Source organism: Carya illinoinensis, chromosome 7 (genome assembly GCF_018687715.1).
Source record: "Carya illinoinensis cultivar Pawnee chromosome 7, C.illinoinensisPawnee_v1, whole genome shotgun sequence".
Lineage (NCBI taxonomy): Eukaryota > Viridiplantae > Streptophyta > Magnoliopsida > Fagales > Juglandaceae > Carya > Carya illinoinensis.
In genome coordinates this window covers 36,024,307-36,044,992 of record NC_056758.1, presented here as the reverse complement: position 1 = coordinate 36,044,992, position 20,686 = coordinate 36,024,307, and the positions used below count along the sequence as shown (strand labels likewise).

Here is a 20,686-nt window from a genome sequence, read left to right as displayed (position 1 = left end):
TTCATTCATGCTACAAATTCCCTTCGGCTGTGTAAATTTAAATGTGCTTAAAAGCACTAAGACGTCATCTTACACCTTTCCAAAAGCCAAATGATTCCAAATTGAACTGTTGAGCCTATACCAATTTCCCTTGTCATTTAACTTGTTTACTTTGGATAATAAGTTATTGGCCTAATCATCATTTCGTTCACAACACAAACTAAATCCTATATGGTATATAAGCTGGCCTTCAACAGGAAGATGGGAGGGGAACCGCCAACATTCTCAGGTTTGCTTCTGCCTCAAACTTGAATCCGACAATGGGAGGAAGTTTTGTTAACAGAACTTCATTCGGAGACTTTCTTCCTCTTTAGAAGGGTCGGACAAACTAAGATGAAACCGATAAGAAAAAGAACCGACAAAGTTTTAAAATCATATAGATCCTTGACTGACTTGAGATCCCCTAGAGCAAGGCCAGCCTATATAAAACAATATGAGCAACAACGGTAAGGTAATTAGCAAAATGACATAAACCAAAAAAAGGAACTTAAATTAACTCATAAACAGAATCTACTTAGCCTGTAAATTATTCAAGGCTTAAAAACAAATCCATTCAAAGGTAAGAGTAAAATCCATGAAATAACATGTATTATGAAATTTCAGGAGATGTACATAGACGAAAATTAAAACTAATATATAGGTATTTCTAAATATAAACACTGCTTCCTTAAATGTGGATCAAATAAAGCAAAAGGAAATTTTCCATTGAATGTGTTGTCCGACACTTCTCCTACATTCATGACTTCTCAGCCCAAAAGCAAAGGCACTCTTTTGCTATCAAACCTCAAGCAATTTTTCAAACTCTATTTGCTAAAGATCAAGTCATATTTTGCAAAGAACAACAGAGCAGGAAGAATACAATCACAAACCCACCAAAACTATTTCCTTCAAGAAGACTACTCTATCCCTGAAGGTTATTTCTAAGGGGGTGGTGTGGGGGGGTTGAAGATGCAACTAAAATAGTTTGTGCTTCCTTGCAACCCAATGCGCTCTCTCCATCTTCAGCCAATTGGATCCACCATACACAATATCAGCACTTTCTGAACTTCAACTACTAGTTGCCTAGAGAGCTTTAACAATAAATTCCCTACACCTCATCGGACAGCCCACCTACACTTCGAAGAACATACATGTTATAGTCCAAGCCCAAGCATCTGAATAATTATTCTAATAACCTAATCAGTTGGTTGTTTGCTAGCAACCCTGCAAATACTGCTATAACTCCAACTCAAGAACCCCGACTTTGAAACCACGTAAACACAACCCATCAATATGACCATGTTCACCATTTTAAGCTGTTAAAAAAATTGAATTATCTTATGATCATAAGATGGTCAAAATATATGATACTTATCATCTTTATTTTTTATTTTTCAATACTGGTAACATTTAAGTGACAGTTTTTTTGTATATACTATTTTATTAAAACTCAATATCAGCCAACTCATATATTTATAACATGAGCCAACTAAGATAATAAATCTGAACTAAGATACAAATAGTAAGCTTTTTGGGAAGTTGGCTAATGAAAAGTAATCATAATATGAGCCAAATCAGATAATAACTCCGAATTAAGAGGGGGCAGAGATGGACTTACTCTGACTGTGATATATGATGCTGGAATAAGACCAATCAAAGTAGCCAGAAAGAAAATATGAAATGGTATATCGACAATCGGAGATGCCAAATTAATGAAAAGGTTGGGCAATGATGGAGTTATCCTCAGAAAGAGCATGTAATTCAGCAGCTTCTCTCTACGCTTAGCTATCTGATTCCATGAAAGATAAGGTTAATGCATGGCACAGAATACAAGTTGAATTAATAATAATGTTAAGTTATGAAAAATGAACCGAATATCAACCAAAAACAACAAAAAGATATACCTCTGATTGGAAGAATCTCAACTTTTCATCCCAGCACCAACTAACTATAGGCTTGCCAATTAACTTAGACAAAAAGAAGCAGCATGATGCTCCCGCTGTAGCATTAAAAACAACTAAGAGAAGGCCCCTGATAACACCAAAAAGAGCTCCAGCTAGCAGAGACATGAAAAGTGTTCCAGGAATCATAAAAGTCTGCATGAATATGTACGTGGAGCAGTAGCCCAGAATGAACCGGGCTGGGTAATCTTTAGCATATGATGCCAGATGATCTCTGAAGCAAAAATTTTTTTAAAAAAAAAATTTGTTCAGTGCAGTTAAAACATAAAGGCAAACAAAGAAACCCAAATGGTATAGCATACCAATCAAATCGAAAATTGAACAATTACAGACTAATAGAGTCCATGACACTTTCTTGGATCACAACGCGTATATGCCTAAATATAATGAAAGTAAACAAATGGATTTTGCGTCGCAGAAGTCATGATTCTTGGGCCAACTCGCAAGCTCTTATATGATGGGCACAAAAATAAAGAACATAAACATAAATCTACATATAGGGACCACCTTTCAGATATCCATGCGCTATATTCTTGTAATCAGATTGGAGACACTGTAATCTAAATTACAACACAACTGGAGATGATCATTTAGTGGACATATTCTCACAACTGGAGATGATCATTTAGTGCTCCACCATATACATAAACCCTTTAAGAACCCATTCTTCCCACACGGGGGTCTGATTCGGAAACTAAGTTAACGTTCCCTCAATTGATTCAATGAAAATTGATAACAAATTCTTCAAAATTTGTTAATCAAAGTTAAGGATATCGAACCATCTCGCTCGGAAACGTGATGGCCGCTCATACCACACAGCTTGGAATGTATGTATATAGTATGAGTTGCCTAAGCAAGAAGTTAAATCGTCAATAGAAAAATGAAAGGAACGAATCGAAAAGGGGACGCACTTGAGCATACGGAGATCCGAAATGGTTCGAGGCAGCTTGAGTTTCCCGTAGTCGGCGGCGGGCATGGTCAAGTAGATGCAGAATAGGCCACTGGAGAAGATAAAGAAGATGCCGAGGGCGGCGGTGAACTCCCAGCGAGATAGCAGGAACCTCTCCGATTTGGGCTTCTTGCAGGTGGGAGAAACGTCCTTCTCACCTGCCGCGTTCTCTTCATCCCTCAACAGCCTCCCGCTCTCTCCAATCTGATTGCGAGGAGCCGCCATTAATGCTTTAAGCCCGTTGATCCGAAACAAACGAACCGCACCACCGCCACCACCGTCAATGGAGAGGACAGTGAAGTTTGGGCTAGAGAAAAAGGGACGGCGAACCGCAACAAATCAGAATCCTTTTTTGAACATCCATTACCAGAATTCAGCACTAAAAATCCAACAAAGAGAACCAAAAATAAAATAAAGACATAAAATCGCTAAATGTAGCGCTGCGTCCCTCTGCAACTCTACTTTACATATGATCATGGGAAAGACGGAGAGAAGTTTCTTAATAATTTCGTTTCTTATTTCTTTGTTTTTTATTTAATTTAATTTTTATTCAAATTTCTGTTGGAGAGGCTTTATTATTAGGATTTTTTTATTTAATTTTTAGTTAAAATATTTTACACGCCGTGCAAATATCTCCAAAGCTTAACTTAAAATTGGGCGATGTTTACTCTTTCTTCAAACAATTTTATTGGATTTGGTTTCTATATAGTTTCACGTTTGCTCTGTTTTTATTTATTTATTTATTTATTTTTTCATATGTCCTTATCATTACAAAGGTTAGTGACTAACCTCAGTCATGTCAAATACAAGGGCTAAAATTTTCATTTAAAAAGAGAGAAAAAAAAAAAAAAAAATTTCAAAACAAGAAGACAACATAAAAGAACATATCGAAACTTTAGGAATAGTTTTTTTTTTTTTTTCTTTGGGGGGGGGGGGGGGGGGGGGTGTGTTGTGTTGTTTGAAAGTAGACATGGCGATGACGCTTTTCACGTTGTAGACGTGCCAAAGTTGGTTTGCATAAGAATTTATTTCAAAATTCCCCTTATAATCAAGAAATCAGCCTATAAATTGGAATTTTGACTTGACAACGTTATGAGAGTTACGTAGTAGATAAGCAACGACAACGTTCTTAGAGCTAGCTTGATTACACAAAATTAGATGATGTCTTAAATTCTTCATGTTTTCATTAATCTCTTAATCTATACAATTATGCTTCTAAGCGATCCAACTGATATTACAAGTATGGTAGCCTCCCTTTCATCTATTGTCATGTCAGAAATCTCACCAAATACCCAATAATCTCATTTACACTGTATAACTCTCATTTGCATAAAAGCTCGGTTTTACTAGCACGATGGTACTTCCTTCTACCCCTCTCTACTTGTATCTCTTTGAACCACCGCATGACAGCATGTTCAGTTCCACCGCCACTAGTTCGACGCTGACCATCTGTTGCCTACCTTGGTGTTGCCCACCATCTCAGTCCTTCACCCACATGGATTTCGCACTACTAGTCCATCGCCCACATAGATTTCTTTCTACACTAGTTCATCACCCACATTGATTTATGCCGCCACTGGTCCGTCGCAGTAGATGAAACCGACCACCCCATTTCTTTACAGCTCAACTCCCCACCAAAACATTAGATTTGCCTACCTAAATCAGTCATCTTCTTGTTATCCTTAAAAAGCTTCAATCTCTTCCCATGGCTACGAAAGCAAGTTTCATCCAACCTTTGTGCAATCAAAATGAGTGTTTCCCCAAACCCTATCTAATTTCTCTTTTACTTCACAAAGTTTCCATCACGTAAAATGCTCAGAAAAAAACTTACTCTCCAAAAGCTCTCAAATCTTTACAAGTTCTCCGTTTTCATTGCCAAAATGAGAAAACCAACTTTTATACCAAAACTCGTCTTTCTTATAAAGAGAGCAAGAAAGGATTGAGAGTGCGAAGGAATAGATAAAAACTCTAAGAGCTTTTCTGTAAATTTGAGAATCTGATGTTTTGCATTTACATAATAATTGTGGTAAGAAGCCCACGTGTCACTTAATTATTGGCGAGCTGTTAATAGGATAAAGTTGGACGGACCAGTGCCAAGATTTTCTCTAATCTATATCTTAAGTTCTTTGAGTGATGCCAAAGACATGTAGCTTAATTGGCATAATCCTCTCAAATTGAGGTCTTGGTTCCAACATTTCTCCCCAAATGTGAAAAAAAAAAAAAAAAAGAATCGGGTGATTGTACATCTAGATTGATATACTAGAGATTTGAAACAGACTTCCTCAAGGCCCAGCAGAAGAGGCCCGACATGGAGTATGCCGGGTCAGCCCAATCCGCTCACAGTCTGCAACGCACATCAACAAACGTTAATCCGTTTAAACGAAATGTAATTTCGCGGGCAGATTAAGAGCAATTATAAATTATAATCCCACAAACTCAACATAAGTTATTATTCTAATGAGATCTTGAAAAAAATACTATTATTCGTTATAGATTTTGTCATTCAGTCATGCTTGTATTAGTTATAAATTTTTATAAAATATATATCACTTTTTTTAAAAAATATATCATTTAAAAAAAAAATAAAAAATCTCAAAAAATCTCTCTTTGAATTAACTCCCTATATCTTTTTTCCTAATTAATGGATCAATTAGAAAAGAAAAATATTTCTTCAAAATACCTTTTCTAGTTGAGTGTACATGATACAAGATACATGTTCATATATATATATAAGTGATCAACCTAAGGAAGGTTGGATTTATACTTTAAAAGTACTAATTAATATTAAAATTAAAACTTATTAAAATAATTATAAAGAATAAAAAAAGCTTTCATTTTTAAATAATATAAGATCTCATTCATTACTTCTTATACTTTAATTCGGAGTATTGCACTGTCAATAACAGGATCATTTTTGGCATTTAAAAAAATAAAAAAGAAAATAAATAAAGAGGATCATTGTTCATCTTCTCTGGTATCTCAATGGCTCATCTTCACGCACATATCGCTTCGGTCGGACTCGTGTAAACAAGAAATAACACCCACCCCCCACTCCCCCAAAAAGAAGGTAATAGTTGGACTTGGACTAGTTGGTAATCTTGCTTAAACAGTTCCAACAAACATTCTATTTTGGTAGGCACATGCACCTACACCAGGAAAGCAGCTATGATATGATTATCTATTGAAAGGCTATCCCATTGGATGTTAATGTTATTTTAATTTATTTTAAATTAATTATTCATAAAATTTATTATTTTTTTAACTTTTTATAAAAAATTAAATTTATTTTAACTTATTTTATAAATTTAAACATATATTTTAATTTATTTATATTCAAATGCATCTCAATGACATTTACAAAACGCTGATATTGACAGCTTTACTCATATATCACTTCAACTTACATGATATAATGAAAATTATGTTTATAGGTCGATGATCTTACCAATATGTTATGAGAAATTATATACGAAAACCATACACAATATATACCAACAGATGAGATGGCCATTATAAAAGATAGAACTGAGATGTACAAAGATACGCCTACTTAATTCGGAATAACAGTTCTGCGACATGGGGATAGCATTGCCAGCAAGACTACCAACTTTATTTTGTCGCTTTTTCTTTTTTTCTGAACTGCTTGAAAGTTCGTATGGATGTGGTAGTCTTTTATTATTAATCCACTGGAAGGAAGGAAGAAAGGCTTTCCTTTTTCATATTTTATGGAAAACAAGCTAAAAGCCTAAAATAATTAGAGGTGTGGGTGTGTCGTGGACCTGTGGTGCCCTTTAGATTAAGAAAAGGATGATCCTGGGCCCTGGCCCTTAAAAGAAGAAAGACGTTATTTTAAGAGGGTCCCAATTGATTGTTGTTAGTTTGAATTGAAAAATAGGATGAGATGAGATTGGATGATTTTAAATAAATAATAAATATTATTTTTTAATATTATTATTATTTTGATATTTAAAAAAATTAAAATATTTATTATATTTTATATAATAATTTAAAAAAATTATAATGATAAAATAAGATGAGATGAGATTGAATATCTTTTAAATCTAAACAAAAAAATATAAATAAGCAATTCAAGAATGTAGAAATAACTTTTAAGAAATCTGATGGCAAAATAATTACAACTGAGGAAAGTGAATAATAATTTTAATCCAGCAGTAATATTAATATACACAATGATTAAGAAGGCATCTAACACTGTTCATTAAATGATTTGATAAAAAAATGCTTGGGACCCAATTTGTCTCCCGAAAGATTTGTTTTTATTTTTATTTTTAATTAATGATTAAGGAACGATATTTTGATTTTTTTTCAAAAAATATATATTTAAGAATATAAAAAAATAAATTACCAAAATATACCTTCTTCAGGAGATATTCGGACTACATTTTAATATCCATAAAATAAAATAAAAACAATTACAACATTAAAAATTCGAGTGAAGTTAATAATGTTTGTAAATTCTATACGAAATTTTCATCCAAAAAGGAGGAAATGATTAAAATCACGAGGCAGATGATATGTCATAACAAGGAGATCATGACATATCATTTTTTTTTTTGGTAATCATAATGCCAAGTTGGAAGTCAATTTAGGTATCTACGGCCACGTCGCTTTGCCAAACTGTGTCTAATGCCTGTATCCCCCAATCCGAACTCCGAAGGTCCGCCCTGTCCTGGGATTTGAAATTTTCGAACGTTTGGAGCTTTAAGGTTCCGTTTCGGACATGAAACTATTTAAATATAATTTAAATATAAATATTTTTAATTTTTAATTTTTTTATCTAATAATTACTTAATCATTATAATTTTTTTTAAAATTTTAAATAAAACATAAAAAATAATTCAATTTTTTAAAATCTTAAAATAAAAATAATATTTAAAAAATATATTCTAACAATATTTTAATTTTTTAATATTTTTATTTAATGTTTTTCTCATTTTTCAAAATTTTATAAAATATCATAACTTAAATTATTTTATTATTATTTATAAAATATTTTATTATTTATATATATATTTTTTATCTCACCCCATTTCATTACCTAACATTACCTAACAAAACGAGGACTGCTACTGAGTTTGGTATTAAATGTTCACTTTCTTGTTCTCTGTGAGGCAAAATATATAAAAATGCATATACGGTAATAAATTCACTTTTGATGCTTTAACCTGATTCTTGAGACATTTTACACTTGAATTAAAAGCATTTATTTTTATTTTTTTTATGAATAAAGGGGACCGGTTCAGATTTTAGGGCTGGTTTGAACATTTGGATTACATCAAAAGTCTGCTAATATTAGTTATAATTTGTTTGAAATTTATAAAAGTTATATTAGTTTTTGAATAAATAAAAAATTTAAAAATTAATTATTTTATATTTGAATAATGAGAATGAAATTTTAAAAAATTTAAGAATCTTGTATGATTGTATCTCATCTCTGTCTCAAAACATGCCCTTATTCTTTGTTGTACTGATAGAATCTATTGCCTCGCGACTATATAAAGTAAAAAATATAGATTTATTAATATATAAATTAATATCATGAATTTCATCTTAGAATAATTATACACGTACAATCTTTTTAAGAATTATTTATACAAATATATTTTAAAATAAGAATATTTTATAAAAATAATTTTTTATTTAAAATATAATTATATAAAAATTATAAAAATATTGAATATCTATTCTTTTTCTCTCCCTTAAATAGTGCGTTACACTGCTTCTAAAAAAAATTAAAGCATCAATTTCTGTACTCTGCGCGCCACATCACAACTCAAGCCGTGGCCCATGGCTATGCGCGTTTCACTTTCTACGAAATGACGAAAATATCCTTTTGCGATATTGGTATTCGTAGGAGTTTTACTATTCATATTTTTTCACATCTTATTTATTTTTTATTTATTTTATTTTTATTTTTTTAAACTTGATAAAAAAAAAATTTACTCATTATCTATATATATATCATATATTTAATGAGATAAAAAAAATATATGATATATAAAAATAATAAATAGAATTTTTCGTAAGGGTAATTGGTTGACTGTTGATAGGTTGGAGACACAAGATCCTGCGTACAAGAGTTCCAAGACTTCTTAAAATCGGAGTAATTATATATCAACAATTCATTCACAATTTATATATAACTTTAAACATAATAATATTAAGCACATTAAATAAAAAAAAATCAAAATAAAATTTAAAATAATATTATTTTATTAACTAATTGTATACGAGTTATTAATAAGTTTATCATTTTCCTTAAAATCGCCGAGTTAGTGAGTACGGTATGTGCTGACAGTTATACCGCATTTTCCCTCACTTTCTCGGAAAACTTTCTCTCTCTCTCTCTCTCTCGCGGCCTTCTTTCTTCTTCTCCGTGTTTGACTCTGCCAAAGACGTTCTGCAGAGAAAGAACACAGAGAAGAGGAAGAGGAACAAAGCGCGTTGACGTTTAGTTGGGCCCTGATAATGGAATATCAAGCCTCTTCTCCTACTCTCTCCAAGAAACTCCCCACTGGACGCAGTTTTAGCTCAAAATCTGTGTATGACGGCGTTTTCTCTGCTCCGTCTTCAAAGTTCGGGACTCCGAGTTTCTCTTCTCGGGTTCTGGACTATAGAGAGATATTCGGTGGCTCCGAAGCCTCGCGAGGGTCTTCGATTCCGTTTCTCGAGGTTCCGGAGCTGAATGGAAGAGACGTTGAGGTTGATGCTCGGGGTACGAAGCTCGATTACTCAAAAGTTTTCGGTGGCTTTGGAGAATTAGATTGTGCCGTATCTTATGAGGAACTTGTTTCTGAGCCGAAAAAAAGGACTGGCTTCTCTCAGAAAACGCGGTAAAAACTAAATCTCTGCCTTTTATTAGAGGGTATCTTTGTCTCTGAGTTTGAAACTTCTAACTCGGTTTGGTTGCTGAGTATGTGAGTGCCTGAAATGGAAGTTCTGAGAAGATAATTTTTGCAAATTTGGAACGCATAAGTTAAAAACATGCTTTCCTATGTTACTACTGGGGCCTATTTGTGGCCGGTTTTTATTGTAGATTTTCATCTCTGTTGTTTTGTGAATAATTTTTTGATCGGTAGTTATTTTGTGAACAAAATGAAGCATGTATTTGGGTTTTAAGTTATGAAGAAGTGTCTGATATCCAGTAAGTAATTAGTTAGTCAAGTATATGATGGGGCTTCGAATGGATGTTTGAGTTGCATTAGCGTTTTTTACGGTTCTCCAGGAGATTAGAGTCATGTTAGTGGTCTTTATTAGTTGCCAGTTGTTTATGAAGAATTTGAAAAAGGATAATTTGCTTCCTTTGTATGGTATATGTCTGCTAGGAATTCTGAGACAGCGTCCCTTCTTGTGGAATCAATTCAGCTCAGAAAGATTCAGGGATGCCGTATCTGGGCTGTCTGGGAGTGCCAGTCTGTTGATAGTGTCTCGTTTTTTTATATTTTATTTTGGTAGTCGATTTCTCTACGATATTGATGCTGGATTTTGTTTGACATGGCTCTTTATCTCTCCCCTCGAAGAGATTGGAATTGATTGGATGCATATAAGATCTCATTATGTTAGATGTTTGTTGTAAATTTTTGCACATATATTGTAGGGAACTGTTTCGTCGTCTTATCTGTCTGCTCGTTCTTATGTCTTATTTACTGGCATTTTCTTTTTCTTCTTGTCCACATCGAAATTGAGAGGAATGAAACAGCTTTCTTCAAGTTGACCTTTTCTTGTTGTCATATCTATTTGTTATTATCCAGGAGTTCGGCTCAAGAAGGATCCTCCTCACAAGGGGCAGATCCTTCTGATTGTCAAAAAAAGAACCAGATGAATTCACATGAAGCATCTCATCAGTCATTTGATGGTGTGAAGAAGTTCAGTACGTCATACAATAAAGTCAATCAAGGAGGCAAAAATGGGACTAATGGGGAAACCCACATCGCTCAGCTTCATGCTGTTCCTACTTATACGTGTTTAATTGATGAAATGACTACCTTGCAGATGAATGATGGCAAAAAGCCAGTGTCTTCTGCAGTAAATGGCATTTATATTAAGAAAGATTTCAGTGATGGGTTAACTGAAACTCTGCATTCCAAGAAAGTTGTGACAGATCTTCCTGCTGGAGGTGCTAGTATACAGAAGTGTGAAGGTGTTGTTGCACTTGAAAAGAAATCCAATGAGTATAGGTCCAATTCAATTGATATGTTATTTAGTGCAAATGAATATGGCCATGGACATTCTTCAAAAATCTCATCATCGTCGATCCCACTGCCTGATTTTGGAGGTAGCAAGTGCGATTCAGAGAGATCAATGGCTGCAAAGTTTTGGGATTCTGAGATTCATTTGGAAGGTGCAGAACATGTTTCTTCACTACCAGACTTTGATGAGGAAGCAGATGAAAATTCATTTGCTGCTGCCTCGGTGGCTACTTTGAAGAAGGCAATGGAGGAGGCTCAAGCAAAGATGAACATTGTAAAAGAATCAATGGCAAGAAAGAAGGCAGGCCTTCAAAATCATGCAAATCTGAGTAGAAATGATGGCCTTAAAGCTGACCTGAGACAAGAGGGTAAAGCTACAAAAAAGGCAAAAAGATATAAAGAGAAGAAAGATTCAGATATGTATGAAAAAGAGGATACTCCAGTGCAAGTTTCTGCTGGCATGAGAAAGCAAAATATGATGAGAGCAGGCCACAATTCTGACATTGGAAACAGGGAGTCACTTTTTGGCACTAATGCAGCTTTTGGAGAAACTTGCAGGAGAGAATTGAGATCAACTCAAGCATATCATAGGCAGGCAACAGCAAAACCGTCGGACGAAACAGAACAGTTTTATGAACTTGTCAGCACTGGTAAACACAAAGAAACAATACTAGAGTTTGAGCAAGCAGACAATACGAAGAAAGAAGGCTTTGAGAAGCCAGAAGAATGTAGTGAGAGATTAAATGCAGTTGTAGAGGCTCATAAGCAGGTCATTGATAGGAAAATAAATGTAGTTGAAGCAGCCATTAAGATTGAAGAACATGGAGGTGAATTAAAATCAGTTCAACAGGTTCATGATCATGAAGATTATGTAAAATTAAGAATTATTCAGGAGCAGGAAGGATCTGTGAAGAAAGTTAAAGCATCCCAGGAATGTGAAGACAAACTAGGAGATCTTAAGGAAGCAATATGTTACGAGGAAAACATTGAGACCGAGTTTGAGGAAAATGAAAGCATAAAGGGGCGGTTGGATCATCATGAGCAGGCGGGAAATGAAAAGAAAGGAAAAGGGGCTTGTGAAGAGGAAGACATTCAGAAGGAGGAGGAAGATGCCTACATTGGGGAAGACAGTGAAAAACGGTTGAACAAAGTTCATGTGCAGGCAGTAACTGAGACAAGATTTAACGACTTCCAAGCTGAGGAAGAAAAGAGGAAGAGTCTTGAAGCAAATAGTGATTTGGAAGAAAATGAGAAGCTTCAAGAGGGTGGAGAAAATGAGAGGTTGCTTAAAGGGGATGCTTATCATATTGAAGAGAAAGAGAACAGACAAAAGGAGACTTTTGAATGGACAGAAGCTGAGAAGATACAAACAGATATTGATCAGAGTGCAGAAGATCAAGAAAGATTGGAAATGGCCCAAGAAGCTCTTAATTACGAGCAGAGTCTTCTTGAGGTAGCTGATGATTCATGTAAGAAAGACGAAAGTGAAAACTTGAGCAAAAATCAGAAAGTCATAGAAAATTATAAAGATGTGGAATTAAGTTTAGAGGTAACTGCACATGAAGAGAATGGGAGTGGAATTGAAGTAAATAAGGCCTCCATTAAACAAAAGGAGAGTGTAAAAGAGTCTGAATTTGTTAAAGATAAAAATGAGGTTAAAGCAACCAAAGAAGCCTTTTGTTATGAGGACAGTCTTGAGACAGCTGATGATGGATGTAAGCAGGATGGAAGCAAGAAGGTGAATCAAAATCACAAAGCCGTCACACAAAAAAGGGATGATAAGCATGTGGAAGTAACTTTAGAGGTACTGAATGGGAGTACAATTGAAGTAAACGGGCCTTCTGTTGAACAGGAGAAGAATGTAAAAGAGTCTGAATGTGTTAAAGATGAACATGAAGTAAAAGTAACCGAAGAAGCCCTTTGTGATGAGTACAGTCTTGAGATGGCTGATGATGAATGTAAACAGGATGGAGGCGAGAAGCTAAGAAAAAATCATGTAGCCAGCAGACAAGAAGAAAATGATAGAGATGTGGAAATACTTGCAAAAGAGAATGAGAGTAGATTTGAAGTAGATTTGGCTTCCATTAAACAGAAGGAGAATGTAAAAGAGTCAAAATGTGTTAAAGATGAAATTGAGTTAAAAACAACTAAAGACGCACTTCGTGACAAGGACAGTCTTGAGACTGCTGATGATGGATGTAAGCAGGATGGATTTGAGAAGCTAAGCAAAATTCATGAAGCCAGCCGAAAAAAAGAAAATGATAAAGATGTGGATGTAAAAGTAGAGGTACCTGCACATGAAGAGAACAGGATTATAATGGAACTAAATACAGCTTTCTTTGAATACAAAGAGTATGTGAAAGATGTAGAATCAGTTGAAGAGGCTAATGACATGGAAGATAAGGAGATACTTGAAACTGTTGGTTTGCCTCAAAATACCTTCAGACTTGCTGAGACAAAGCAGCAAACAGAAGATATGGTAGAGACTGTTGTTTTTGAGTCAGAAGGAATAGACTTTGTTAAAACTGACATGAGCTTTGGGCAAAAGCAAAATTACCTACTTGTGAAAGAGCACAAAACGGTCTTCAATCTGGGAAGGAACATTGAAGAATTGGCTCCTGAACTTGGGGAAATATATATGGATGTCAAGGAAGACGAAGTTATGGCAGATTGGGAAGAAGACTGGAATGATTCCACATCTTCTTACGAGGAAAAATGGGTTGATGGGAACAAGGTGAAAGCAGATCAAGAAGAAGATGGGAGTGATTCTACCTCTCCTTGTGAGGAAAGATGCCATGATGATGGGAACAAGGTGAAAGCAGATCAGATTCCTAACATTGTTGAAGGGGAAGGCAAAAGTGTGGAAACATCTCACGAGATAAAAATAACCCCGATTACAGAAAAAATCGAGACTCATCAACCGACTGTGACAATGGAAGAGAGGGAAAGCAATGGTGCTGAGCAAAAGTATGTGGAATTGGGAAAGGAACAACTTAATGTTGATGATGCAAGGGAAAGGGAGAGAGAGAGAGAGAAGATGGCTGTTGAAAGAGCCATCCGCGAGGCTCGGGAAAGGGCATTTGCTGATGCCAAAGAAAGGGCTATTGCTGAGAGAGCAGCTGCCGAAGCTCGTCGAAGGGTGACGATGGAGGGGCGAGAAAGGTTAGGGAAGACTTCTGTGGCTAATGAAAAGTCGTCAGCTGAGAAGGCTGCTATGGAAGCCAAACTTAAAGCTGAACGTGCTGCTGTAGAGAGAGCAACTGCAGAGGCTCGAGAGCGTGCTCTAGAAAGAGCAATGTCAGAGAAGGCTGCCTCTGAGACAAGAAACCGGGCTGAAAAGTCTGTTGGTGAGAGATTTTCTGGTGGTTCAGGAGATAATGGAAGGAGGCAGAGCTTTTCACACAATGTACGTTTATCTATTGAACTTGTAGTTCACTCATTTCCCATGAAGTTTGTCCAATGGCATATGGCATGGAAAATTAGTAGTTGATAGAAATTCCTGCAGGAACCACAGAATAAAGGCTCTAGTTCTACTAGCAATTCAAGATACCCCCACTCTTCAAGTCAAGGTGTGTGTCATATTTGATATATCCTCTCTTACTGCTTAATATGAGGCATCAACTGTACTTGCTGATGACCTACTTCTGACCAAATTATATTTTCTTAATGAAGTTCCCCACTCTACAGAGAGATTTGATGGATCTAATGAAGAATCAGTTCAGAGGTGGAAAGCAACGTCTGAGAAGGATCAAAGAGTAGCAGAACGCGCTGTATGCTACCTGTTTTTGGTTAGATTTACATCTGCAGGTGCTCTAGCATGTAACAAACTTGCATAATGCTTTATCTGCTTTCATTCAGGCAAAAGCTCTTGCAGAGAAGAATACGCGGGATCTTCTTGTTCAGAAGGAGCAGGCAGAGAGAAATGTATGATCTGTTCTATAAATGTAACAGACATTATTGCATTTACAGCAAGACCTTGCGTATTATCTGAACCTTATTTCTGTGACAGAGGTTAGCAGAATCTCTTGATGCTGATGTCAAAAGGTGGTCAAGCGGGAAGGAAGGGAACTTGAGGGCTCTGCTTTCAACTCTACAAAATGTATGTGCAAGCCTTATACCATGTTTTATAATGAAATCATAAATCTATGATTTCTACTTCTATAACTTTGTCTTCTTATAGGATGGTGTAACATTGAGATCTTGTGGCTGTATTGACTGGGCATCTCCCTGCCATTAATATATTTGTAGGCTAATAGATGCTTGATATCCTTTTTTCTGCTTACTTTCAGCCCAAAAAATAAAAATAAAAAGAAAGAAATCCTTTTTCTGTTGAAGTATTCTTCATCTTTTTGTTGTGTGGACTCTGGATTCCCTAGCAATTCTTTTTGTTGTGGAATATCAATAAGCTGGTAAAGTTCACACTCCCTTGTGTGAACTTCAACAGAATTGATTGAAATTGTTTCATAACCAGCAAGCCATGAAGAAAGAAACGTTAAAAATAAATAATAAATAATAAATCTTATTACTTAACACAGATGATTTTTTGCTTGTCAAATCATATGCATTGATAAAACTAAGTGCATATTTCTATTGAAAAATATGCTTGGTTTCTGATATTGAAAATTGACTCTCTATCTTACTATTTTCTTTACATATATGTTGATGCGGAGAAATAACTTCCAAGCTGCCTCAGTTGGCACTAACTCGAGCACTTTAATCAGTACGATTTAATTGGATGTTTGTACTGGCAGATCTTGGGGTCTGATAGTGGTTGGCAGCCTATTCCACTTAAAGAGATCATTGCCTCTAGTGCTGTAAAGAAAGCTTACCGTAAAGCTACTCTTTTTGTTCATCCTGACAAGTTGCAGCAGCGGGGTGCAAGCATTCAGCAAAAGTACACTTGTGAAAAGGTTTTTGATCTTCTAAAGGTGCGTTTCTGATTCTGCTTGTGCATTGTTATTAGGTGGAAGATCTGGGTCAGGGTTAGCATAAACATTAAATTCAGGTAGGGAAGAAAGTGGTGGATGGTCGATAGCAAGTCAATAATAAATTGATACCCCTAAATTGTTCTAACTGGTGCTTCTAGTTCTTACTTCCACCAACGAAAGTGCAATCGGCATTTTAATCTTTATAACAGAATTTTTTTCACACGACTATGAACTTAAGCACTCTGCACTGTGAACTGATGTAATAAATGTTCCAAGAGATATATCTGCATTTCCTGTTTTCTCATTTATATTTTATACTAGTTGGGCCAGATTATAAGACTCGAGGATAACGAGCCTTGCAGAAACGATATTGGTGTTGTGATGCCCCGTTTGGACAGTGAAAGTATTTTGTCTTAGCTTTTTTTATTATTACAATTTTTTTAAATTTTCACATAATATATAATAAACAATTCAATTTTTTTAAATTCTAAAACAATAATAATATTAAAAAATAATATTCTAATAATATTTTATTCAACTTTCATCTCATTTCAACTCACTATCCAAACAGTACCTTAGTCTCTTAATTAGTCGTAAAATTTTAGGACTGATTTTTCTTTATTTCGTCACATTCATTCAAATCTTCATTTTAAACTTGTCGCTAACCTATACTATCTCTCTTCATTTATTTATTTTGGTTTTCTATGTCCAGGAGGCCTGGAACAGATTCAATGTTGAAGAACGGTAGGAAGGGACCGTACTTTATCGCCCAAGCCAATTGATTCAATTAGAACAAAATAGTTGGATTTTTTGTTCGTCCGGCCAAATCCTGGGCACAAATTGTAAAGTTGTAACCACATGAGTTTTGGGAAAATATTTGCTGTTCAAAGTCAAGAAAACGCAGGACTCGTTGAGCTGGCCGAAGCTGAAACTGCAAGTTAAAAGAATCAACTCAAAACTTGCCACGAACTAAAAGTTACTTCAAGAAGAGAAGTCCAGGCAACAACAAAAACATTCAGTTGCTATAAGCTAAAATTCAAGTTGTAACTGAAGAACATGCAAGATGATATATCTTCCTTCAAAATGCACCATTTGAAAGTGCATTTCGAAACATAATAATGTTTTGAGTTCAGATGTTCTGACATCAACTGAAAAACAAAACCATAACCAAAAAAAATGTTTCATAACCCACAATCTAGTTGCCGAGCAGATGAAGCATTATAGCGTTCTGTGCATGCATGCGATTTTCAGCCTGTGGGAAGACAATGGAATTTGGAGCTTCAATAACCTCATCAGTCACCTCTACTCCTCTTTCTGCTGGCAAACAATGCATGAAGTGTGCTTTGGAGCCTGCTAACTTCATAAGATTTCCATCCACCTGCAGACAATCGCATGCAAACATTTTCATCCTCCTATTGTTTTAGCAGTGATTAAATGATTTACCACACGCCCATTTTATGCGGTACTATAGATGTCTCACTTATTCTAGAACGTGCAGCATGCTAGTAGTCTAATGGAAATACAATACCACTGTTGCCATCACCACAAATATTTTTCAAGACTCAAACATGAAAAGATAATAAAGAGGTACGATGGTGAAAGATGATGTATGATGGCAAACATATTTACAATGTCATACTGCTGAAAATGTACATCCTGAATTAAGTAGTTAAAACAATGTGCCCTCAACTTCTTTTTTTATTTTTTTTTTCTTTTTTACAGGTCATGTGCCCTCAAATAAACAGCTAGGAAAGTACTTGTAACACTGGCAGTAACTTTAATCTGAAATCTTCAACTGAAACGAACACGACAGAAAATTTGTTCACAGAGAAAATGTAGCACTTACATTAACTTACTTGCCTCTTGGGAAAAAAAAAGTTTTGCCACAACATTTACCTGAAAGCCTTGGAACACTTTACGGCGATGAGCAGCCTCCTCCTTTTGCCCCATGCTGGCCCATACATCTGAGTAAACAACATCAGCTCCTCTAACAGCTTCCTTTGGGTCATTTGTTATTTCTATCTTGCTGATTCCAGCCTGCCGTGCCTTCTCAACTGTTTTCTCATCTGGTTCAAAACCTTTAGGGCAGGCACAAACAAAATGGAAGGGGATAACCGATGCCATCAACAACCAAGAGTGCACAATGTTATTTCCATCTCCTACATAGATGACCTGAATGATTCGTTGCCATCAAGTCAGATCAGACACGAAATACACAGCCAGAAATTATATTCAGGATTTGGCATGACAAATAACAGCCAGATGTATTAAACTAGCAGCACTGTGGGCTGACCTTGGTTCCTTCCAACTGACCGATGTGTTCAATTATAGTGAGGACATCAGCCATTATTTGGCAGGGATGATTGTAGTCTGTGAGGCCATTAACGACAGGAACACTTGCATGTTTAGCAAGATCAAGAATGTCCTGCAAATGGAACAAGTAATTGCATTTATATATAAATATGCAAGATCAATTGCTTTGAAATACACACACACAAAACAGAAAATAAAGGTTCAAACTCATACATCCAATAAAATTATCAAAAGACCATTTAAAAAATAAAAAACTCACCAGCATACCTGATGAGCAAAGACACGTGCCATAATAATGTCATTATAGCAAGACAAAACACGCGCAACATCACGAGTTTCCTCTCGCTTACCCATCTGAATATCATCAGGCCCCAAATATATAGCATGGCCTCCTAGCAAGGAAAAGCCAGACTCGAAAGAAACCCGGGTTCTCATTGATGGCTTTGCAAAGATCATAGCCATTGTCTTCCCCTTGAACGGGAGATATGTTCTCTCTCCTGATTTTAGCAATGCCTTGACTTCTACAGCCCGTTCTAAGATCTTCAAAATAGTAGCTTTGTCAAAATCACTAATGTGCAGAAAATCTTTCAGCTCTGATTTTGCTGTAACATAAGGAAAAAGAAAAGGTAAAAAAGTCAGAAAACAGATAAAAGTTAATCAATTTGCAACAATTCATATTTCAAAACATGATATTGGACAATGAAAATCACACAAGAACCATCTTACATTCAACCTCAAGGCAACCAACCCAGAAACACGAGATATTTGATAATTGTGGATTCCATATTCTCCAAATCTTAACTGATTTTACCAGGGACCACACATGTCTCAAAATTAATCGATTCATCTTTGTTCAGTTGCAAGGACTAAGAAAAAAACAACATAATTCAGACACCGGCAGTAGAAAGCATACAGTATGTTACTTTGGATTCTCAAACCATCGCGAAACATATTTTCTATCCTCAGAAGGGGAATGGGGATGTTGATGAAACATAAAATGACAAAGAGAAGACAAAAATCTCCGATAAAAAGAGAAGACAAAAATTTCCTATAAAACATTGGGATTTAGAACCCTTCGATGTCATAAATTAATAGAACATTCCAAATCGTTACACAAGTGGATCCATTAATGATCAATTGCAAATCAGAAGCCCTCAGTCGCACCTCATCCATAAGTACGAACCAAAAAACCAGACATCAACTCGCAGAGATACGCAGAAATCTGCAGTGTCCAACACCAATTTTCAAGCCATATTTCCATGATTAAACCCTGACAAATTTATCCTCCGTCGAGACTATAGGGATTATAAATAATTAGGAATCTTAAACAAAATTGAATACGTTGCAAGCCTCGAATCGCATTAACAAAACCCAAAACTTGTGTGTTCCAAAAAAGAAGAAATCAGACATATAATCACAAAAGAAAGCCTCGTATTCAATGCTTATAATCAAGGAATCTGAAGACGAATAATTAACCTCGGACATATGCGGCGGATGCAGGTGGCGAAGTGGCAGAGGAGGTCTGGCATGAGACCCGTAGCCGAAGAGCTGGAAAGCACGCTGGAGAAGACACGGAAATACCTGAAAACTTGTTTCCGCTCGCAGGTCGTAGGAGATTGAGACCGGAGGAAAAGGATAGTGAAGAGGAGTGTAAAACCTTGTCCGACGCGATCGGAGAACAGTGACAAGAAATCGCGGCCATTGCTGTTTGGTAACTTCGGTTGAAACAGAAGCTGAGCACTTTCTCAAGTGGTGTTTTGTCAGTGGGGAAGCGTAAATCACTATGGAAACGGATGAAACAGAGGGTTTATAAGTTGAGTAATGATACACCAACCAACCTATTTATAATTTATAAATAATTTTAAATATAATAATATTTTTTTATTATATTTAAACATATCGAATCATCAATAAAGCTAAAATAAAATTTAAAATAATATTATTCTTTTATATAGTTATATATGTTAATAAAAAGTAAATTTATCGTTTTCCTTATAAAGTTATAACTTTACATCCGCGTCTGTAATTTACATAATTAGCCCTAATTTTCTTGTTGAGTTCCATGTCCTTTGACCCTTGAGCCTCTTCAGGAGTCGTAACGTAATGAATAATCAAATTATAAACGGAGTGCTTAAAGGTCGATATTGAAAACTAACTTTCTTTACAAATATGACTTTTGATCACAAAGATCGAACGGTTCGTCCCGGAAATAAAAACCTTTTAATTTCATTAAAAGTAAATACTATGATGTCATTTATTTTTTTAAATGGGGAGGGATTCGATTCTTGATTCTTTTCATAAGAAATT

At 35.4% G+C, this 20,686-nt stretch overlaps 3 protein-coding genes across 9 annotated transcripts; 1 reads left to right on the top strand and 2 right to left on the bottom strand.

Moving 5' to 3' along the window:
- Nucleotides 1–4: 4 nt before the first annotated feature.
- Nucleotides 5–3,434, bottom strand: LOC122314869 (uncharacterized membrane protein At4g09580). Of its 2 annotated transcripts, none has more exons than XM_043130498.1 (4): nucleotides 2,891–3,429; nucleotides 1,923–2,193; nucleotides 1,637–1,807; nucleotides 5–458 (listed from the first exon to the last, which is right to left on the bottom strand). In XM_043130498.1, the coding sequence occupies exons 1-4, from the start codon at nucleotides 3,151–3,153 to the stop codon at nucleotides 327–329; spliced, it is 837 nt and encodes a 278-aa protein (XP_042986432.1). In that variant the 5' UTR covers nucleotides 3,154–3,429; the 3' UTR covers nucleotides 5–326. The 2 variants fall into 2 exon arrangements, with proteins under 2 accessions (XP_042986432.1, XP_042986433.1); XM_043130499.1 differs by lacking the exon at nucleotides 5–458 and adding an exon at nucleotides 714–1,149 and having other exon boundaries at nucleotides 2,891–3,434.
- Nucleotides 3,435–9,232: 5,798 nt separating this feature from the next.
- LOC122314700 (auxilin-like protein 1) lies at nucleotides 9,233–17,198 on the top strand. 6 transcript variants are annotated; one of them, XM_043130235.1, is made up of 8 exons: nucleotides 9,233–9,782; nucleotides 10,701–14,544; nucleotides 14,653–14,707; nucleotides 14,826–14,908; nucleotides 14,997–15,062; nucleotides 15,148–15,237; nucleotides 15,890–16,066; nucleotides 16,779–17,198. In XM_043130235.1, exons 1-8 carry the CDS (start codon nucleotides 9,418–9,420, stop codon nucleotides 16,812–16,814), a joined length of 4,716 nt encoding a protein of 1,571 aa, XP_042986169.1. In that variant the 5' UTR covers nucleotides 9,233–9,417; the 3' UTR covers nucleotides 16,815–17,198. The 6 variants fall into 6 exon arrangements, with proteins under 6 accessions (XP_042986169.1, XP_042986167.1, XP_042986168.1 ...); XM_043130233.1 differs by having other exon boundaries at nucleotides 14,811–14,908; XM_043130234.1 differs by having other exon boundaries at nucleotides 14,644–14,707.
- Nucleotides 17,065–20,193, bottom strand: LOC122314702 (ornithine transcarbamylase, chloroplastic). Its single transcript, XM_043130237.1, has 5 exons — nucleotides 19,856–20,193; nucleotides 18,647–18,981; nucleotides 18,360–18,491; nucleotides 17,963–18,238; nucleotides 17,065–17,444 (listed from the first exon to the last, which is right to left on the bottom strand). The coding sequence occupies exons 1-5, from the start codon at nucleotides 20,079–20,081 to the stop codon at nucleotides 17,262–17,264; spliced, it is 1,152 nt and encodes a 383-aa protein (XP_042986171.1). The 5' UTR covers nucleotides 20,082–20,193; the 3' UTR covers nucleotides 17,065–17,261.
- Between the last annotated feature and the right edge of the window lie 493 nt (nucleotides 20,194–20,686).

What these genes read in the sequence shown, in the direction of transcription:
- LOC122314869 (XM_043130498.1), bottom strand. Translation starts at nt 3,153, where the DNA reads ATGGCGGCTCCTCGCAATCAGATTGGAGAGAGCGGGAGGCTGTTGAGG. An exon ending in TGAGATTCTTCCAATCAGAG is followed by an intron (nt 1,808 to 1,922) that starts GTATATCTTTTT and finishes TCATGGAATCAG; the next exon opens with ATAGCTAAGCGTAGAGAGAA. An exon ending in CATCATATATCACAGTCAGA is followed by an intron (nt 459 to 1,636) that starts GTAAGTCCATCT and finishes TGTTTTATATAG; the next exon opens with GCTGGCCTTGCTCTAGGGGA.
- LOC122314700 (XM_043130230.1), top strand. Translation starts at nt 9,418, where the DNA reads ATGGAATATCAAGCCTCTTCTCCTACTCTCTCCAAGAAACTCCCCACT. An exon ending in CCCCCACTCTTCAAGTCAAG is followed by an intron (nt 14,708 to 14,810) that starts GTGTGTGTCATA and finishes TTCTTAATGAAG; the next exon opens with TTCCCCACTCTACAGAGAGA. An exon ending in TGCTTTCAACTCTACAAAAT is followed by an intron (nt 15,238 to 15,889) that starts GTATGTGCAAGC and finishes TTGTACTGGCAG; the next exon opens with ATCTTGGGGTCTGATAGTGG.
- LOC122314702 (XM_043130237.1), bottom strand. Translation starts at nt 20,081, where the DNA reads ATGGCCGCGATTTCTTGTCACTGTTCTCCGATCGCGTCGGACAAGGTT. An exon ending in ATCCGCCGCATATGTCCGAG is followed by an intron (nt 18,982 to 19,855) that starts GTTAATTATTCG and finishes CTTATGTTACAG; the next exon opens with CAAAATCAGAGCTGAAAGAT. An exon ending in CACGTGTCTTTGCTCATCAG is followed by an intron (nt 18,492 to 18,646) that starts GTATGCTGGTGA and finishes TTCCATTTGCAG; the next exon opens with GACATTCTTGATCTTGCTAA.